Here is a 20,343-nt window from a genome sequence, read left to right on the forward strand (position 1 = left end):
TTCTACAAATTATTTCTGCTTTCTGCTTGTCTTAGATCAGTTTGGGCACGCATGCACAGGGCAGCTTTGGGTTTGTTGCTCTGTGCTGTTTAATGTATAGTAGTTGGATTGTTGTTCAGTTTTATTCATTACTGTCAGCTTTCACAGCAATACTGTTAAATGAGCAATTATCACTATTAAACCATCAAACATGGACCTTAAAGGGATGGTTCACCCAAAAACTTTATTCAAATAAATGAATATTGTGACAATCATGTTAATCAGTCTGATTTCAGTGGCACAGCTTAGTATAGTGTCTAATACAGAGGTTGTTGATAGTATTGTGTGCATGTTGCTGCATTGTACATGGTGTTCACTGCCTGATATTGTATTATTGTTTACACCTTCAGTAACTTGTACATTGTTTCCTTATAAAATGCTCTAACATCTTTTCTATTTCTTTTCTCCACCAGACACACTAGGAATGACACACTGGTTCATCCTAAGATGCACAGATCTACCTCTAGCCCACCATCAATCCCACACTCAACTTGCAACAATGTTTCATTAAGTGCAGTCTATAACCCGTGTCTGCCATGCACGGTCTGCACCTTGTTTTATTGCAGATGTTATGGATTATTCTATTAGAGCTCTTTATATTCTTTATTTGAGACTGTTATTATGTAGAGACTGTTATGTTGTGAATTAAGTCAACTCAACTCGATGCTTTCAGCAGTTAATACATTAAAGTGTGTCCTTAATGTTTTATTATTTAAAGATTTAAAGATATTATTTAAAGTTTATTACAGGCTCAGTGTGCTGCAAACTGTCATAATCAAGTCTGGGGTTTGTCAGTATCATTAATTCTGTGAGGCATTAAATGAAATAGACATTTGTATAGTGTTTCATCCAAAGGCTTCCTCATTCATCAAGGGTTTTCTTTGCCTTTGTCACCTTTAACATTATTTGGAACAAAATATGAATATGTACACTATATTTCAGTGCATGGAATGGAGTCAAAGAATCACCTGACACAAACCGTTCACCTTCATGCAGACCATGGTATAAATTAAGGTGTTACTCAAATTATCAAGCTTGTAATGTTGACAATTGAAATTCTAAGCAGCAGTCAAGCGTGGCATAAGAAGGGTCTAATTTATGCTTTCTGCAAGATGACATACAAGGAATGTAAACCAGTAAAGTAGGTAAAATTACAGTTTGCTTGAAACGAGGGTCACTTCAAATAAGAAACTGGGCTGGCATTTTTTGCATGTATTTTTGTCTACAGAGGGATCAAACAAACAGATTTAAAGGCTGGTTGTGCATGGTGGGTTTCAAAGAGTGTTGTTGTTGTATTTGTATTTTATTAAAGTGTCTTTGGACGCGAGTGGTGCAGAGAAACCCCATAATCACTATCGCCTGGATGCAGCGCGACTCAACAAATCTCCAGTCAGTAAAATGATTCCTCGTTCTATTTCTGGCATAATCCATGCAACAACGGTTGCAAAAACCCGGGTTCTACTGATTCGTCTGCTTGCTCCGATCCGTCGCTGCGTGCATGGCAGCACGTATTTTCAAATGAAGATTCATCGTATAGACGTTGTATAGACGTAAAGAAGACGACTCATTAACAACAAAAAACATTCGATCGAATGCGATGTTTATCAGATGCTTCGATCTTTCACAGACGTCTCCGCGATGTACCTGTGCTATCTGGGTAAACATCTGATGAATCTGCCGTTTGAACGAATCGTTTGAATGAACGACTCAATGACTCACTCATTAAACGCTCACTACTGGCACCTACTGGCGTTTTAAATTAGTTTAAAAGTATAATTTCCACCATCATTTCTTGTTTGTATTAAAAAAAAATATTTAACCTAATTCAACCTAGAATCTCATAATATTATTTAATGCAGCTTTATTTTTCAGTGTAAATGATTTCATTTGATAACGTATAGATAATAACAATCACATTATTATAGGCTAATTTAATTTATAGATCAAATGTACGAATTTGAAATGAAAGTATTAATGAGAAAATGCCCTCTATAAAAGGTGAAAAATGTCCTTGGATTACATATAAAAACATGCAGATTTATATGTCACAGCTGATAGAAAACATAAGAATATTGCTTCAGAATAAATCATATAAAATAAATGCAAATAAAATAAATAAATAAATTATGTATATAAAAAGCCCGATACACCCCACCCCCAAATAAAAACATAACAAATCCCAATTTAACCCCTGTATATAATATATAATAAAATAAGTAACTATAAAGAGAAATGAACAGAAACTACATTGATGACTGGGGGCGCCATTTGATAAACTTTCTTTTTGTGTGTATGTCTTTTTTCACCTGTTCCAGACTAAGAATGTTTCAAAGAAGTGCAGATTCTGCACCTAGGAGGCTGCAACAGAGGCCACAGAGGACAAGAGTTCACCGGATTACTCTAAGACTTTCGGTGTTGAGTGACGCCAACACGTAGGTATTTGCGGTGAAAAAGTATGTTGTTCATACTGACAAAATCGTGTTTTTTTTTATTTTAACTCGGGTGCTGTCCATTTCTTCTGATCATCCTTGAGCTGATTCTACACCTTCATTTGAGTCCAGCTGTGTTTGATTATACTGATTGGACTTGATTAGGAAAGCCACACACCTGTCTATATAAGACCTTACAGCTCACAGTGCATGTCAGAGCAAATGAGAATCATGAGGTCAAAGGAACTGCCTGAAGAGCTCAGAGACAGAATTGTGGCAAGGCACAGATCTGGCCAAGGTTACAAAAAAATTTCTGCTGCACTTAAGGTTCTTAAGAGCACAGTGGCCTCCATAATCCTTAAATGGAAGACGTTTGGGACGACCAGAACCCTTCCTAGAGCTGGCAGTCCGGCCAAACTGAGCTATCGGGGGAGAAGAGCCTTGGTGAGAGAGGTAAAGAAGAACCCAAAGATCACTGTGGCTGAGCTCCAGAGATGCAGTCGGGAGATGGGAGAAAGTTGTAGAAAGTCAACCATCACTGCAGCCCTCCACCAGTCAGGGCTTTATGGCAGAGTGGCCCGACGGAAGAAAGCCTGCATGGAGTTTGCTAAAATACACCTGAAGGACTCCAAGATGGTGAGAAATAAGTTTCTCTGGTCTGATGAGACCAAGATAGAACTTTTTGGCCTTAATTCTAAGCGGTATGTGTGGAGAAAACCAGGCACTGCTCATCACCTGTCCAATACAGTCCCAACAGTGAAGCATGGTGGTGGCAGCATCATGCTGTGGGGGTGTTTTTCAGCTGCAGGGACAGGACGACTGGTTGCAATCGATAGAAAGATGAATGCGGCCAAGTACAGGGATATCCTGGACGAAAACCTTCTCCAGAGTGCTCAGGACCTCAGACTGGGCCGAAGGTTTACCTTCCAACAAGACAATGACCCCAAGCACACAGCTAAAATAACGAAGGAGTGGCTTCACAACAACTCCGTGACTGTTCTTGAATGGCCCAGCCAGAGCCCTGACTTAAACCCAATTGAGCATCTCTGGAGAGACCTAAAAATGGCTGTCCACCAACGTTTACCATCCAACCTGACAGAACTGGAGAGGATCTGCAAGGAGGAATGGCAGAGGTGTGAAAAACTTGTTGCATCTTTGCCAAAAAGACTCATGGCTGTATTAGATCAAAAGGGTGCTTCTACTAAATACTGAGCAAAGGGTCTGAATACTTAGGACCATGTGATATTTCAGTTTTTCTTTTTTAATAAATCTGCAAAAATGTCAACAATTCTGTGTTTTTCTGTCAATATGGGGTGCTGTGTGTACATTAATGAGGAAAAAAAATGAACTTAAATGATTTTAGCAAATGGCTGCAATATAACAAAGAGTGAAAAATTTAAGGGGGTCTGAATACTTTCCGTACCCACTGTACATTCGCACTAAGGTGAGTAGGGTGACTTATTCCATAATAACAAGAATTAAAATAATTGCTATTTACCTTTGTGTAGTTGCATTTTTAGCCTTTTATTGTTATTCTTACTTTCAGCCAACAATTCAACAGGAACCCTCTGAAACAGTGAGGAAATGTTTTTTGATGGTACTCATAATTGTAACGCCATCTACTGAAAGTGAAATAAGCATTGAGTTATTTCTTTTTTTGTTATTTTTTTTCTTGGTTTGTCTTTGTTTAATGTTTTTTCAAGGTTCCCTCTGACTTGCCTTTTACTGAAATAAACACTGCTGAAAATGTAAGTGAAAACTTTTTCCTTCTACTTTCTATATTCATTATATAATTATATGAATACCTTCATCTCACTATAAGCCAGGGGTTTGTTTCTTCATTAGAGCAATAGTGCGACACATCACCAAAGTGTGAAAAGGAGGGATTTATTTTTTCAACACAGTTTGTGCTGTTGCGTTGTATACATAAATTGTGAGTTATGAAAATTAAAAAAAGTTTAATATATCTTGCAAAAATATTGCAGAAAATATTAAGTTTTGTGAGATGTTTCGGGTCTTAATATTTTTCCTTTTGTTGTACTGGAATAAATCATACTGGGATGTATGCTAAAATAGTTGGATGTGGTGCCCTACCTAGAAAATGTTCCACCAGCCACCACTGCTATAAGCAATTAGGCTATTCAAAGGTGAATTCATTATTTCACGAATACTGATTTATATCATTCCTGTGACACTAAACACACTAATTAAAAACACTGCTTATTTTTGTTTGGTGACATTAGTGTAACTAAACCTTACATTAGTGTCACATAAACTCCCATATACCTTCAATATTCCTTTGACTCAACAAACATAAAGTCCTTCCCAAAACTCATGATAGTGACTGAGCCAAAGTTGCTCTGTATGGTTGAGCGGACAAACCATTGTTTATTTAGGCTATATTTTGTCTCTGCTTATTAAGCTATAATAGGAGAAAGTATTTCAACATTGCCAAAAATAATAATTAGTTGTACTGTAATGTTATTGATTTGTCTTTTATTGCATCTTCTTATTTTCAGGCAACAACTCAACAGGAACCCTCTGGAACTGTAAGATTGTGACAGTTGTAATGTTTTGTCATGTAATGAATGTGCATAATTTGTTTTGTTTTGCTTTCCAAGGTTTTGTATTATCAGTCTTTAGTTGAAAGAAATGTTTCTGGAAATGTATGTGAACACCTTAAACATTTCATGTTGTAATCCTGAATGCTCCATCAGTTCCACCTGTACCTAAAGCTAGAGAAATGCAGAGGTTCCTTGGATTCGCCAATTTCTATCACTGTTTCATCAAGGGTTTCAGTCTGCTCACAGCCCCGCTTACCACCCTGCTCCGCAGAAAGCCCAAGTCCCTGTCCAGCGCCCACGAAGCCTTCGAAAGCCTTAGGACCGCATTCAGCATTGCCCCCATCCTTTGCCATCCAGATCCCCATGTGCCATTCGTGGTGGAAGTGGACGCCTCCACCACGGGAGTCGGGGCCGTGCTGTCCCAGCAGTATGATGAGCCTCCACACCTCCAGCCTTACGCTTATTATTCTAAGAAACTGACCCCACTTATTCCATCATATCTTTAGGAACTGCGGGGTACCAGAAGACATTGTGTCTGATCGCGGTCCACAGTTCATCTCCCATGTGTGGAAAGCCTTCTTCCACCTGCTAGGAGTCACGTTGAGCTTGTCCTCCGGTTACCATCCACAGACAAACGGCCAGACTTAGCGGAAGATCCAAGAACTCGGACGGTACCTCTGGGCATACTGCCAGGAAGATCAGTACAGCTGGAGCCGTTTCCTCCCGTGGGCCAAGTATGCACAGAATTCCCTCCGTCAGAACACCACAGGCCTTACGCCGTTCCAGTGCATACTCGGCTACCAACCCCCGCTCTTCCCGTGGACGGGGGAGCCATCGGAGGTTCCAGCTGTAGACCACTGGTTCCGGGCGAGCGAGAGAGTTTGGGCAGTGTGGAGACATAAGGACTTTGCGGACTCCCATCTACCACCCTGGAGACTGGGTGTGGTTATCTGCGACTCCGCCTGCGCTGCAAGAAGCTGAGTCCCCGCTATATTGGTCCGTTCCCGATCCAGAGGCAGATCAATGAGGTCACGTACCAGCTCCAACTACCCCCCCAGGTATCGAATTCACCCCACATTCCACGTTTCTCTGCTCAAACTATGCTCTTCCCTCACTCCAGATCAACACGAGCCGGATGAGCCTCCTCCTCCAGAAATTCAGAGAGTCACAGTCACCGCCGTCAACAGCAATCACCAGATCACCTGAGTTCTAATCACCCGCACCTGCAATCCCTCATCAGCACGTCCTTAAATACCACGCTCTCTCTGACACTTATCGTCCAGTCTATGGTTCACTACCCTGAACAGTTACCCGACTCCACTCGTACTTACCTGTGTTGACTTACCTGTTGTTTCCTAGAATTCTCCTGCGATCCTCCAGCGTTGACTCCTGTCCCCCTGAAAACAGTTGAGGGGAAAAATGGATGAGTGCCTGTATGTTAGATGCGTGCAGCGTGAACACAAAAGATATTTTATTTTATGTTTAATTCAATCAATTTATTTTGTTTAATTCAATCAATTTAAGTCAGATTCTTGAATGTTGCTGCTTAAATACCCCTGCTGTACCAGAAAAATGGTTGGGGCTGGAGATGAGAAGCTACTCCTAGTCTCACTCTTTTTTTCCCCTCTTCCCTTAACCCTTAGTCTTAGACTTTCTAAGTGGAAATTGTAACAACAGTAAATGGTAACCATTGCACACAATTTTCTGTGTTCTCAGGCAGTACTTTCAACTACAATGCCAACTGTACCACATACTTTTGAGACCAGAGCACAGTCTCCATCCACAATGCAATCTCTTTCGAGGTCAACATCTCCCCCAAGGTCACCATCTCCAAGGTCACCATCTCCATCTGGAAACACAGTTTATATGCCATCTAGTCCAACACAGTCTGTGAATATGTTGGAAGGGTAATTCTGTATGTCAGATTGTCTAACAAAAAAACGTACCACTGACAAATATTTGAGCAGTTAACAATAGGGGTGGAACGGTTAATCTTACTCATGGTTCGGTTTTTAGTCACGGTTTCTGTACGGTTCGGTATGTTTTATGTTTAGGGAAAAACTATACTGTCAAATAAATCTAGATAGATTATTCTTATTTTCCTTACCTACAAGCAACAGCACAAATAATTACAAGAGTAAAGATACGAATAAATTAAACAGTGATTTTTCAGGTTATTTTAGGTAGGTCTAACATTAGTTTTTAGGTAATGTGTTGTTGTTTATAACAAACAGATGCTGAGATGTTTGTGTGTGTGTGTACTTGTACAGCTATCTTTGTGAGGGCCGGTTTGAGTTTTAGACCAGCGGAGTGAGAACAAAATTGTAAAGTGAGGACATTTTGGCGGTCCTCACTTTCTGAGAGCACTTAAGTCCTGTTTGAGGGTCAAGACTTGGTTTTAGGGGTCAGGTTATAATTGGGTAAAGGGTAGGTTTAGGGTAAGGGTTTGGGTGAGCCAATAACTTTATATGAGGACTAGATATTGAGATATTCTTAATGTGCAGTCTTAAAAAAACAATTTCTGAATTTGATTCTGAATTTTGCTACAGGGTAGAGGTTTCACATCTTCAACTACTGGTGTCCCAATGTGACTTTGACTCAACCCCGACTTCAAACATGATAAACGTCTGAAGTTATGAACTGTGCTCTGCGTGCCTTTGGGCGTACAAGATTTGACCCCAAGAAGAAGAGAAGCGTTGTTTTCGTGGATGATGATGGTCATGGAGAGGGTGCTGTGGATGGAGGACCACAGCGTGAATTCTTACATCTCTTGCTGATCTAAGAAGATCTGCAATATTTCAGGGACCAGAGAATCAAAAAAATTTGTCTTTAGATGTAAATGGTATGCATTTACAACAGTCACTGATCTGACCCAATATATACAATAATTTAGTAAAATATGCAGTTATAACCAATGTATTACATGGGTTTACTTGGAATGTTATATATGCATTTATCTACTAAAAAGATTATGTATTGATCTAAACACTGTGTAGTCAAATTATTATTTTTACCTTCTGTGTTACAGCTCTTCATACAGGGCTCTACAGGCTTGTCGGAACGATGATATCTGTGTGCCTAATTCACGGGGGGGGGTTGCTCCACATTTTTTCTCAGATAGACTATACAACCAGATATCTGGAAAACCCACAGGACCTGCTAGTCTGGCAGATATTGGAGACGAACAAGTTAATGATAGACTACAAAAAGTAAGGACATTGTCAGTTTTGCCAACTAATTTAAGGATTAAAAATTAAAGATTCTGTCTAAGATCTGCTGATACTTCATCATTAATGTTTAATGATGACATTTTTCATAATAATTTTCATAAAATTAATGCCACTTCTGATTCTTGTCAAAAAAGTCTGTAAATATTCCTTAATGCCACATTTGTGCTCTTCTGTTCTTTTTTTTTGTTTGTCACAATTTGCTAGAATTTGAAAAAAAAAAAAAAAAAATTAAGAAATAGCTAGTTTGGTGCCAAGTGATTTTTGCTAAATCAAGCAACAAAATTGCTAGGTTGGCAAAACTGGACAATATGGTTGCAAATACTTGTTGATCTGCATTAACCCTTTTTTTTTTTTTTTTTGCTTAAAGAATGCAGAAACAATTGATCAAGCAAGAGAGGCGACTATTCAGGCTTCTGAGACACTCACAGTTCTGGGGACAATGCGTTACATTTTGACCTTGAATGAGAGGGACAGTCTCGTATCCCACTCTATCCAACATTATGTTGAAGGACGTGTACAGACTGCATTTCAACAGTAAGTGATTACAAACATTGTAATTTGTATAATGAGTGAAAAGAGTGTTGATGTATCCTTACATTTTAAAATTTGAATACAATGTTTTATTCTACAGATTCATGGAAGGGCTGAACACACTCAAACTGGCTGAGGCCATCCAAGCACATCCAGTACAATTCAAAGGATTGTTTTTGGAAAACACACAGCAGCTAAATGCTGCGGATTTGATCAGCTTATTTCAGCCCGTTTTATCCACAGTTGGGAGCAGCCGGCGCCAAGAGGAAAGCAGGGTGCTGTGCTACTGGAGAGACTGGCTAATTGATATTGAAGGTACTGTAACTCTAGCAGCTCTGAATTGGAGATTGTTCCATTTTATTTACAGTGTGTGCATAATTATCATACAACTTTATATTATGATCATATTTTTTTTCCAAGCACATTTTACCAATTCCAAACCACATCAATCTCAATAACTACTATTCATTTTGTATTTAATCATTTATAAGTGATATATAATTGTCCATGAAGGCTCGAAGTTGAAAACTTATATTCACGTGTGCAGAATTAAGCAGATTTTCTTTTACAGATAAAATGAGCCAAAAAAAGATTAAATTCAGAATGAAGAATTAGGTGTGAATTAGCTCCACTGCAATCTGTGTTTGGTGTATATGTGGCTAATTTTTTGTTTGTGTTGAATTAATGTAAACAAAATTACAATTTTTAGATGAGTTAAAATAGTTTTGAAAGAAGTGTTTGCTTTTGCAATGTGTGTGTGATGTTTTTCATGTTGTGTGTGTGTGTGGTTTTGTGTGTAGAGTTTTGACAAATGGAGCCATAGTTTCAAAAACTGTAAACATTTTTTTTAAAACTGTAATATCTTGAAAATGTAAGATTTTAAGTTAGGTAGATCAGACTGGAAATATGGGAAGATAGAAACTTAAATGAGACTATATGGCTTAGAAATACTAGACAGACAGACAGAGAGATAGATAAATATTAAACAAATATACATGCAAGGAGAAGAATGTTAAACCTGCAAGAGATTAAAGTTAGTTAACTTATAATTTATTACAAATGTCCTTCACACTTTGTATGAATGCATTTTCTAATTAACTGTAAATGTTATTTCGTAGGGGGAGAATGTGTCGCACTTCACCTTGAGGACATTCTGATTTTTGCTTCTGGACTTTCAAGGATTCCTCCTCTTGGATATCCAGTCCAGCCAACCCTGGAGTTCCTACATCCAGCGAGCAACACAACAAAGTAGGGCTGTCCCGATCAGGTTTTTTTGCCCTCGAGTCCGAGTCATTTGATTTTGAGTATCTACCGATACCGAGTCCCGATCCGATGCTTCTATAATACATAAAAAAAGAATAAAGAAGAGCGAAGAAACAGATCCAGGATGTTCCTTATTTTTTATTTAATTCACCTTATTTTAACATTCAACAACTCTGTTCAAGCTACCTCACAGAAGTGCTCTGTTTGTTAACAATCAAGTAATAAATAACAAATTCTTCACTTTTGGACTTTAGTGCAACAGTAAATATAAAAAAAAGTCTAATAAAAACAAATAGCACCTCAACTTAAAATACCCGGTGTTCTGTCGATTTGTGCTACCCTGTCAGATTTTGCTACCTCCCATTAAAACAGTAGGTAGTACAATTCAACAATGAAAAATGCTACCCAACCCTGAACCTACCCATACAGTAATGCAGATACATTAAATATTGTTGTTCTGCATGAGAAAAAAGACGCAATATTGATGTGCGCAGTAAGCCCTGGTAGGAAAATCTGACGGGTAGGATAAAATGTCAGGACACCGGCAGGCATGTAAACAAATTAAAAAAATAAAAGTGCCATAGTGTTTGCAAAGCCAGTAATGTGCTTTTAGGAACTGCACTCCTAACTCTTACTGTCATCACAGTAGTAAGTTTCACAGAAGGAAATGTATGTTTTTCTTAATGAAAACTAACATCTCTAACGTTACCTCCAGACCGCAGACATACTCGCGCTTTCCGCTTCAAGCTGCTTCCGTGTTCTACTTTGCCGGCATTTAACCAATAGCGTCTCTGCAACAAAGTGATGTCATGCCGCACGCGTTGCTGTTTCTGTGTGGAGTCAAGAGGTCTAACTCTGTGCCACCGCATAACTATAGATGTGTTAAAAATAATGAGAATATATATATATATATATATATATATATATATATATATATATACATATATATCCGAGTCCTGATCGGGAGGTAACGTCCGATTCGATCGAGTCTGAAACCACGTGATCGGGCCCGATTTCCGATCACGTGATTGGATCTGGACACCCCAGAGCCATAGAGAGAGAGTTGCGACAACTCCGTTGACTCCAATGGACCATTTTTTACAGCAATGGCGGATCATGGAGCCGCTCAATAGTTCCCGGAAGTTGTGCTCATACTATCAGCGCCGTAGAGATGCAGCAGAAGAGACCGCTGTGATGAACTTTTGAAAGGTAAGACATTTCTAGAGCAAAATTGTATATTATCAGCACAGCTAATCAAATTACCGTGTGCATTAAAACAGATTATTATTAGATTATTCCTCACTTAAAGGGGTCATATAATGCTACATGCACTTTTACAAGTTGTTTGAACTGAAATGTGCGTTGCCAGTGTGTGTAAACAACCACCCTATAATGATAAAAATCCACCCAGTGTTTTTTTTCGTAATCTCCTTAAATCTTTATCCCTTTCTCAAATCGAGCCGTCTGTCCGTGTGACATCACACGGACGGAGGCCCCTCCCACGATTGTTGATTGACAGCAGCGTTTTAGGACAGACTGCACTGGTGTCTTACCTCAGAGTCAGACCCGCCCTGAGTGAGCTGTCATCAGCTGTTTCACCGCCGGAGCAGATGTAGACAAGAATGACTCCTAAGCGATTGAGGTGTTTTGCTGTTGGATGTAATAATGAACATGGCAGTCGTCATTTACTCCCGTCATCTGAGCAGCTGAAGAGGATTAGGTTTGCTTCTGAAGGGAATGCGCCCTCCATCTACCTAAATGTACCTATGTTCGCGCGAATCATTCGTGATCCAGCTTCACCTCCAGAAAAAGTGAGTACAAGGTTTTTTAAATGAATCTTTGCTAATGGCCTTTCCTAATAATGTGCTAATTAGCAAGTTTCATGATGAATGCGGCTAAAGTAAACAGTCCCTCAGAGAGTGGCTCAGAAGAGAGGGGCGGAGTCAGCAGAGCTCATTAACATTTAAAGGAGAATGACACAATAATATGACATTACTTAACTGCATGATTTGTATAGCCTAATTAGAACATTTCTGCCATATGAACATTACTTTGACACAGTTACACCTGTTAACACAACTCTTATTTGTAATGTAGAAACATTCATTTTCTGTAAAGCTGCTTTGAAACAATGTGTATAATAAAAAGTGCTATACAAATAGATGTGAACTGAACAAAACTTGATGCATCATTTTTTTTTTTCTCCTCTCCATGTCAGTAGGGAAAACATTCATTCACACTCCTTTCTGTGAGTGACTGGAGCGCTCCCATGCAGCACAGCAAACTATAGTGGAGACTGTTCAAGGACAACATGCTTTATAGCATGTAAATAAGTGCATAACAAAAGTTAACATACATAAAATATATGATTAAATGGGTAAAAGTGTTTTAAGTTATTTTAAATTAGAACATACTACAAATATATTGTTATATATTAATAATTGAGGGGTGCACAAGAATCAAAAACATTAAAAGAGATTAATTCCCACTTAATCTTAAAATATCTTCACTTATTTGGAATGAATTTTCAAAGACAACAAACTTAATATTTACCATGAGATTAATAAAACGACAATGAACATTAAGATGTGATTGCACTTGACTAACATACAAGTTGTTTGAAAACGCGCACACACACACATAATATTTATACAGAGAGGCTGAAGTTACTTGGTAAAAGACCAAGATGTCGTTTATATAGCAAACATGGACTTTTACCATGATAACGTCAACCTAAAATATGTTAACATGGCAGGTAAGGATAGCTGACCACATTAATCCTCAAATATTAGCGGGTTTTATCTTTTAAAAACAACACTGATACAGCTACATATACTACGTAAACATTATTTTATAAATAATGTAAATTATTTTATTGTCTACTAATTACGAAAAATTGCAGTTCTGTCTCTCTAACTCAATGCATTCCAGTCGCCCTCTATGAACTTCCTGGAACTATTGAGGTCTACGTGAATCACGTGACGATCGAGCGTTTTGAACTTCCGTTGTCGCAACTCTGTCTCTCTATGGCTCTGGACACCCCTACAACAAAGCCACTCCCAGAGGCAAATACATGCGACTACCACTGCACAAGTCTTATGCCGAATTTAAGTTTTGGATGGAGTCTGGCATTATTCAGTTGCCAACTTTTGGAGTTGCTTAGGTCAGGGTTGGGGTTAGGTTTAGGGTATGCTGTTTTTTTTTTTTTAAGCTACTTGTTCTTCATTCTAAAAAAAATTAACCTTCTTGTAATCATTAAATTACACTGAAATGTCAATATGTGTGGATGGGAAGTTTGAATACATTTTTTCACTCTTTTTTTTTAATATTCAATGAAAGGATCAAAGTCAGCATTTTATTTTATGAATTTAGCAAGGTGTTCTTTTTACAATTAAAAGTTTTCAACAAGTGCTACGTAGCTTATGTTTACATGTAATATTCATGAAATTCTATAAAATAAATTCAAAATGTATTTCTCAGCATTAATATTTCCTGAGGTCCATTTCTAGAAGAACTGGTCATGCTATTGCATGAAGAACTTGAGTTTCAACTCAATACTTTGTATTGCAGAAACAACTCAACTGAATTAAAGTGATGATAATAATGAAAGTAACTCATGTGAATATTATAGTACATTTCCTTATATGTAAAAATGTAATATATTGACCATAATTTATACTAATACGCAGGATAATTTTGCGAAATTACAATATACCATATGTAAGGAATTGACTATGTGACAATATAATTACTGTTACAATTTAATACATTGGCATGAACTTCTTTAGTTGTATTTTACACTGTAAAAAAAAAAAAAAGTAAACTGAAGGTTTTTTATGGATAGTGCACTGCTAAAAAGCTGAGGAGTTCTTGAAGCACATCTTTTGAAATCTTAACTACTATTTTTCATTTTGTACCACCCTGAGAAATATTAGATGCTAAAAAAAATTGCCTGTAAATACTAGCTGTGCTTGTTTGAGGTGTGCTTACCGTGATTCCTTCATTTACCTCTGTTCTCCTCCTCATAAAACCCGCTAAAGGATACTATCCATCAGCTGTCACTCACAAATTGTCAATCAAATTGGCATCTCAAACAAGCCTAACGTAGACTCAATGTTTCTCGTGGCGTCGAAACGACGTTGATCTCCGACGTCGATCTGGCATCAGTTTGCTCATCGGGGTGTTGATCCAACGTCAGGCGCTCCATTCAAATCTAACGGAAAATCGACGCAATTGGTTTACTTGCCCAACGTTGAATCGACGTTGATTTTAGGTTGGTTGAAACGACGTCATAGAATCAACACGTATTCAACATAAAATCGATCCAATAAGCCTTTTTCACACGTAACCGGAAACTACGTCACACAGGATAAACTTATTTCCGCCGCAGCTGAAACTACGGCGTTTCCATGGAGCGTTATTTCACTGCTTCTCTCTCGGTGCTGCCGCGACTCAAGTTCGAGGATGTTGAAAGAATAGTTGGACGGCATTCAACAACTAAAGAAGCAAGGCTGAGCAAGGGCTATAAATTCTTTGTCGAGAAGTTTATACACAATTATTAAGGTAAGTTGACAACAACTAGCTGGTGCTAGCACTTGCAACAGTATGAATGCTAACCATTTCCTATGTGTTCAGTCTCAAATGTTGTTGATCAGAAGGTGGTAGTGAGAGCTAGGTGTTATCGTTCTATGAGGAAAGATGAGGAGCTCCACACACTTGAGGTTATATGTAACGTTAATATGCCTGTTGGCTTATGAGTTCATTAGATCAGCTATTATTGTTCTGATAGCAAGTTTTAGTTAATATTCCACTTTAGTTAAAATAATTGCGGTTGCAGTTTTTAATTTCCCTTTCTTTCAACTTCACCTGTCGTAACGTTTTCTTTCTTTTTTTTGGGTTTTTAATTGTCTTTTAAATCTGCTGCGGTTGCAGACTATATCTATATTTTTTGCTTTTGCTGCTGTTTGCAGCTTTCAATTAAAAGCATTTAATGTAGCTCACAGCACAGAATTACAATTCATTAGCTAAACAATTGTCTTCTCAAACAGATGGCATTGAAATCGGAAGAGGTCGTTAGTGTTTCTGCCTATCTGTGCAGCTGGTAAAGGATTGTGCAACCATCTGACAGCACTTTTGTATCAGACGGCCCACTATGTGCGGCTTAATTTACAAACCGTCCCACCACCACTGGCCTGCACAAGTGTGCCACAGAGATGGCATCGTCCAAGAACACAGGCATGTATTTTTCTCTTCTGCACTTGGCAAGAACACTATTAACTCAAAGAAAGTATATGTAAACATTTAAACATTGTAGACTAATAATGAACAAGAGTGCAGATTAAGTAACAAATATATAAATGAAAATCACCCAAGATCAATAAACAGCTGTTAACTATTGCTGTTCGTTTTAACACTGCATTTGTTTGTTTTATACTAAGGGAGTCCATCCAGAGGCAGTGAGTGAACTTCACGTCCTGAAACCAAAATCAGTTGGGAAGACTGGAATCAAGTCTACCCTATACAAGGCTTACACAGGTAATTCACAACTGTGTGTGTGTGTGTGTGTGTGTCTTAATGACTGCTAATTTGTGTTCATATCTTTAGGTCCCCTTCCAGATCCTGATGTCTAGGCTTCTGGTGCAAAACTGAGTCAGATGAATCCCAGGCCTTTGCTGGCACACATACTTGAGGGCATGTCAAAAGTGGAGTTGGTCCCCTCACAATTCGGTCCTGTACCTCGTGGCAGTCCACTTTCATACCAATGTCCCCCTATAGCTGCAGGTGTTCCTAATGTTAATTTTCCCCCACTACCTGTGCTTGGTTATCCGTTTAGCTGTAACTTTAAATTTGTGCCCACACACCATCAAGCACTTCATCTGGAGTCTATAAAAGTTACCCAGAGTTCAGTTTGCCAGATTGAAAAGGCCACAAGACTACAGTCAAAATGTACTGCTTGGGGACAAATTCGGCAATCAAGGGTTACTGCAAGCAGGTTCCGGGAGGTTTGTCATGTGGTTGGGGATTCAGCTAGTCAGTCATTGGCAGCAAGAATCATTAAGGGCACAAGGCAGCAGTGTTGGGCTAGTTACTTAGAGAATGTAATATATTACTCATTACTAGTTACTCCTTTCAAAATTAATATTGTTACTTTACTTATTACTTTCTGGCACCAGTAATTAGCTACACTACTAGTTACATTACTTTTTCTTCACGCCCCACAGAAGTTGTAACGGTGTATCTTTCACATTAAATTCTTCTAGAATGTTACTAACAACACATTTCTGCCTCATTATTTGACCAAAATCCACATTGGATCGCAGTCAGAAGTGATTACAAACACTCAATAGTGATTGATAGTGACATTCAAGTAGAAGTGTTGTATGTTACATCCCTAGGATGTATGTACAGTCGTGGCCAAAAGTTTTGAGAATTACATAAATATTAGTTTTCACAAAGTTTGCTGCTAAACTGCTTTTAGATATTTGTTTCAGTTGTTTCTGTGATGTACTGAAATATAATTACAAGCACTTCATACATTTCAAAGGCTTTTATCAACAATTACATGACATTTATACAAAGAGTCAGTATTTGCAGTGTTGGCCGTTCTTATTCAGGACCTCTGCAATTCGACTGGGCATGCTCTCAACCAACTTCTGGGCCAAATCCTGACTGATAGCAACTGATTCTTTCATAATCACTTCTTGGAGTTTGTCAGAATTAGTGGGTTTTTGTTTGTCCACCCGCCTCTTGAGGATTGACCACAAGTTCTCAATGGGATTAAGATCTGGGAGTTTCAGGCCATGGACCCAAAATTTCAACGTTCTGGTCCCCGAGCCACTTAGTTATCACTTTTGCCTTATGGCACGGTGCTCCATCGTGCTGGAAAATGCATTGTTCTTCACCAAACTGTTGTTGGATTGTTGGAAGAAGTTGCTGTTGGAGGGTGTTTTGGTACCATTCTTTATTCATGGCTGTGTTTTTGGGCAGAATTGTGAGTGAGCCCACTCCCTTGGATGAGAAGCAACCCCACACATGAATGGTCTCAGGATGCTTTACTGTTGGCATGACACAGGACTGATGGTAGCGCTCACCTTTTCTTCTCCTGACAAGCCTTTTTCCAGATGCCCCAAACAATCGGAAAGGGGCTTCATCGGAGAATATGACTTTGCCCCAGTCCTCAGCAGTCCATTCACGATACTTTCTGCAGAAGATCAATCTGTCCCTGATGTTTTTCCTGGAGAAGTGGCTTCTTTGCTGCCCTTCTTGACACCAGGCCATCATCCAAAAGTCCTCACCTCACTGTGCACGCAGATGCACTCACACCTGCCTGCTGCCATTCCTGAGCAAGCTCTGCACTGCAGGTGCCTCGATCCCAGCTGAATCAACTTTAGAAGACAAAAGTTTTGAGAATGACACAAAACATTCTCCAAGAGCAACTTCTCCCAACCATCCAAGAACAGTTTAATGATGAACAATGCCTTTTCCAACATGAAGGAGCACCTTGCCATAAGGCAAAAGTGATAACTAAGTGGCTCGGGAACAAAACATCAACATTTTTGGTCCATGGCCAGGAAATTCCCCAGACCTTAATCCCATTGAGAATTTGTGGTCAATCCTCAAGAGGAGGGTGGACAAACAAAACCCACTAATTCTGACAAACTCAAGCATTGATTATCCAAGAATGGGCTGCCATCAGTCAGGATGTGGCCCAGAAGTTGATTGACAGCATGCCAGGGCGGAGTGCAGAGGTCTTGAAAAAGAAGGATCAACACTGCAAACATTGAGTCTTTGCATAAACCTAATGTAATTGTCAATAAAAGCCTTTGACACTTATGAAATACAAATAATTATACTTTAGTATACCATAGTAACATCTGTCAAAAAGATCTAAAAACACTGAAGCAGCAGACTTTGTGAAAATGTATATTTGTGTCATTTTCAAAACTTTTGGCCACAACTGTATATAAAAACTCATGGTTGAAGTGTGTGTGTGTGTGTGTGTTCCCGCCCCTTTGGGTGTGGTTATGTTCCCCTGTGTGCTCTCTCCCTCTCTCTCTCTCTCTCTCTCTCTCTCTCACTCTCTGCTTGCTTGGCAGTCGTAATTGCCCACAGGTGGTAATCATCAGAGTGTGCTGTGGAGTGTGCTGCTACAAGAACAGAGTGAACGCTGCTGGAGAAGGTTCATTCCTCCCCTGCTCCAGAATTGTGCTGGGTGTTGTTTCAACCTTTGACTGTTGAGTGTGGTGCAAACTTTGAACATTTCTCTTTTGAATAGCTCTTGTTTGTTATAAGTGTATTCCTGTTGGGCTGATACTAGACAGGTAGTGTCTACTTTTACTTAAATTCTGTGTTAAGGTATTAGAAGGTATTGTAATTTTCTTTGTTTATTTGCTTTATGATTAAGTGGGAAACTGTAGGGAGAGGGTGCCATTTTATGTTGGTGCTCCTGTTTATTCCTGTGTTTTTGGTTAGTGAGGGAGTAGAGGAAAGCTTTTGTTGTTGATTTCTTTTCTTTTACCCATAGGTTATTTAGTACTCCTCCTGTTAGCTATCTGTTGTTTTGTTTATTTTGGCCAGGCCCTCTCCTGAAGACATTTATTGTTCCCATGATCTTTGCTTTCTAAATAAATTAAGTTTGTCAAAGCTAAGTGGTTGTCACATTTCTGGGGCAGAGGACTGGGGTGACTCCTCCTCATTTTATTAATTTCTTTCTTATAAGTTTTCGTTAAACCTGTTACTCCCACTCCCCGACCCTAGACTGGGGAAAGGGAACGTAACCTGTATTAATCTCATTAATTGTCATGTGTAGCTTGAAGCTCATTGTAATTTCTCCATTACCCATATACGTTTATATTTCATAATGTATTTTATCAAATCACATAAATTTGTAAGAAATTGTTTAATTTTCCAAAAATATTTTTTATTATAGTAATATAATGTACCACATGCTGATCAGAGGGATGTGTGGGATGCCAGAATAAAGTACAGCCAGAATAAAGTACAGCCACAACTTACACCACAATGTTCAGATCATATTTTCTCCTGACAAAATCAATATAATATTTATTACGTGCCTGTTATGACCACGTCTCTGCTCAATAAAAGTCTGCAGATGGATCCGCACGTCTCACGTCTCGTCAGCCCTGTAACAGAATACTCGGCCGCACAAGGATCCAGCGGCTTTTCATGCGGATATTGGCCAGGTATGGACACTGCGAGACTGTTATTAACCCTCGAGCAGGGCTTGCGATCGCTCGAGGATTATATACATTATTTACAATAGATATTTCTATCTGCTGAATGTATGCTTTTCCATATTCCAAGCTTGCCTGCTGCACTGGGGACATCACATGCATGTGCGAGTCGTGAAAATTATGAAAATAAATCTAGGAATTATTTGATTGTTGGATTTTAAATCAGTGGGGTTGAGGCATCAAAAGTAACTAAGCTGTTTTATGGATGGTAACTGTAATATTACTGAAATCTTATTAGTAATTAGTTACACTACTAGTTACTGCAAAAAGTAATAATATTACAGTAACTAAATTACTTGTAACTAGTTACTGTCCAACACTGCAAGGCAGACAAGTGCCATGAAACGTGGCCTTGAACTTGAGCCAGATATTTTGAGAAAATATTCTGAGACAGCCAGTATTCGTGTCCTACCATGTGGCTTCATTATCAACCCAGAAGCACCACATCTGGGAGCTAGTCCAGACGGACGAGTGCACGATCCATCTGAAACATTCCAATTTGGACTAGTGGAGGTAAAAAGCACATCTGCTGACAACATTGCTCAGGTTCCATTTATGAAAATTCAAAGAGGACAAGCCAAGCTCAAAGAGACCCATAAGTACTACTGGCAGGTTCAAGGCCAGCTTGCAGTTACTGGTCTACATTGGTGTGACTTTGTGACTGACACAAAATCAGATTTCACAATATTATAGAATGAACTTTAGATTTTTTCTTGCATTAATAGTAATATATACTTTATGTAGTTGAGTAGTATGTAGCATATTTTGTAGTAGAACTTTTGTAACATATTAGATACATCACAAATTATAACATTAAATATACAGGTGCTGGTCATATAATTAGAATATCATCAAAAAATTGATTTATTTCACTAATTCCATTCAAAAAGTGAAACTTGTATATTATATTCATTCATTACACACAGACTGATATATTTCAAATGTTTATTTCTTTTAATTTTGATTATTAGTGCTTACAGCTCATGAAAGTCAAAAATCAGTATCTCAAAATATTAGAATATTACTTAAGACC

The 20,343-nt window shown here is 38.6% G+C and overlaps 2 protein-coding genes and 1 long non-coding RNA gene across 6 annotated transcripts in view; all 3 read left to right on the forward strand.

The window, feature by feature from the left end:
- LOC131539171 (uncharacterized) overlaps nucleotides 1-5,538 on the forward strand; it is a 20,907-nt gene extending 15,369 nt beyond the window's left edge. The window contains exon 14 of the mRNA XM_058773527.1: nucleotides 5,186-5,538. Within this exon, the coding sequence (XP_058629510.1) occupies nucleotides 5,186-5,538 (353 nt within the window). The remainder of the gene's footprint in view (nucleotides 1-5,185) is intronic.
- Nucleotides 5,539-8,047: 2,509 nt separating this feature from the next.
- On the forward strand, nucleotides 8,048-10,114 carry LOC131539177 (G2/M phase-specific E3 ubiquitin-protein ligase-like). The gene is made up of 4 exons (XM_058773534.1): nucleotides 8,048-8,241; nucleotides 8,630-8,796; nucleotides 8,894-9,108; nucleotides 9,912-10,114. Exons 2-4 carry the CDS (start codon nucleotides 8,702-8,704, stop codon nucleotides 10,043-10,045), a joined length of 444 nt encoding a protein of 147 aa, XP_058629517.1. The 5' UTR covers nucleotides 8,048-8,241; nucleotides 8,630-8,701; the 3' UTR covers nucleotides 10,046-10,114.
- Nucleotides 10,115-13,904: 3,790 nt separating this feature from the next.
- Nucleotides 13,905-19,893, forward strand: LOC131538304 (uncharacterized). 4 transcript variants are annotated; one of them, XR_009270532.1, is made up of 4 exons: nucleotides 13,905-14,619; nucleotides 14,692-14,777; nucleotides 15,105-15,591; nucleotides 18,153-19,893. It is a non-coding gene; the product is annotated as an uncharacterized LOC131538304 (long non-coding RNA). The 4 variants fall into 4 exon arrangements; XR_009270530.1 differs by lacking the exon at nucleotides 18,153-19,893 and adding an exon at nucleotides 15,661-16,455; XR_009270531.1 differs by lacking the exon at nucleotides 18,153-19,893 and having other exon boundaries at nucleotides 15,105-15,295; nucleotides 15,499-16,455.
- The last annotated feature ends 450 nt before the right edge of the window (nucleotides 19,894-20,343 follow it).

This window comes from Onychostoma macrolepis, chromosome 04 (assembly GCF_012432095.1).
Source record: "Onychostoma macrolepis isolate SWU-2019 chromosome 04, ASM1243209v1, whole genome shotgun sequence".
In the NCBI taxonomy this organism is placed as follows: Eukaryota; Metazoa; Chordata; class Actinopteri; order Cypriniformes; family Cyprinidae; genus Onychostoma; species Onychostoma macrolepis.